Here is a 453-nt window from a genome sequence, read left to right on the forward strand (position 1 = left end):
TGCAGCAGGCGCTTCTGCTGCTGCTGCGCCGAGCGTTCCTGTTGTTGCTGCAGCAGGCGTTTCTGCTGCAGCAGCAGCAGCTATTTCAGCTGCTTCTGCTGCTGCTGCTGCAGCAGATCCCTCTGCTGCTGCTGATGCAGCAGGCATTTCTGCTGCTGGAGTTGCTGCTGCAGCGAGCACACAGTCAGCTGCTGCTGCTCCTTGTGCTGCTGTGTCTCCCCATGCTGGTGCAGCAGCAGCAGCAGCTGCTGGTGCTGCTGTTGCAGCAACGGCAGCATCTGGTGCTGCTGTCGTTTGTTCGGTGTTTGCAGCAGCAGCAGCAGAAGCAGCAGCAGCAGCAGCAGCAGCAGCAGGCGCTGCTGGAGTGTTAGCTGTCTCCATAGTGCTGCTGCTGCTGCTGGTGTTGCTGCTGGTGTTGTTCTGGTTGCTGCTGCTGCTGTTGCTGCTGCTGCT

At 60.0% G+C, this 453-nt stretch overlaps 1 protein-coding gene across 1 annotated transcript in view; it reads right to left on the reverse strand.

Annotated features, from left to right (window-relative positions):
* Positions 1 to 381, reverse strand: part of EMH_0015140 (uncharacterized protein) — a gene marked incomplete at both ends in the record, with an annotated part of 1,864 nt that extends 1,483 nt beyond the window's left edge. Inside the window, one exon of the mRNA XM_013500321.1 lies at positions 183 to 381. Within this exon, the coding sequence (XP_013355775.1) occupies positions 183 to 381 (199 nt within the window). The remainder of the gene's footprint in view (positions 1 to 182) is intronic.
* Between the last annotated feature and the right edge of the window lie 72 nt (positions 382 to 453).

Source organism: Eimeria mitis, genomic scaffold, assembly GCF_000499745.2.
Source record: "Eimeria mitis Houghton genomic scaffold, Emh_scaff528, whole genome shotgun sequence".
Classification (NCBI taxonomy): domain Eukaryota; phylum Apicomplexa; class Conoidasida; order Eucoccidiorida; family Eimeriidae; genus Eimeria; species Eimeria mitis.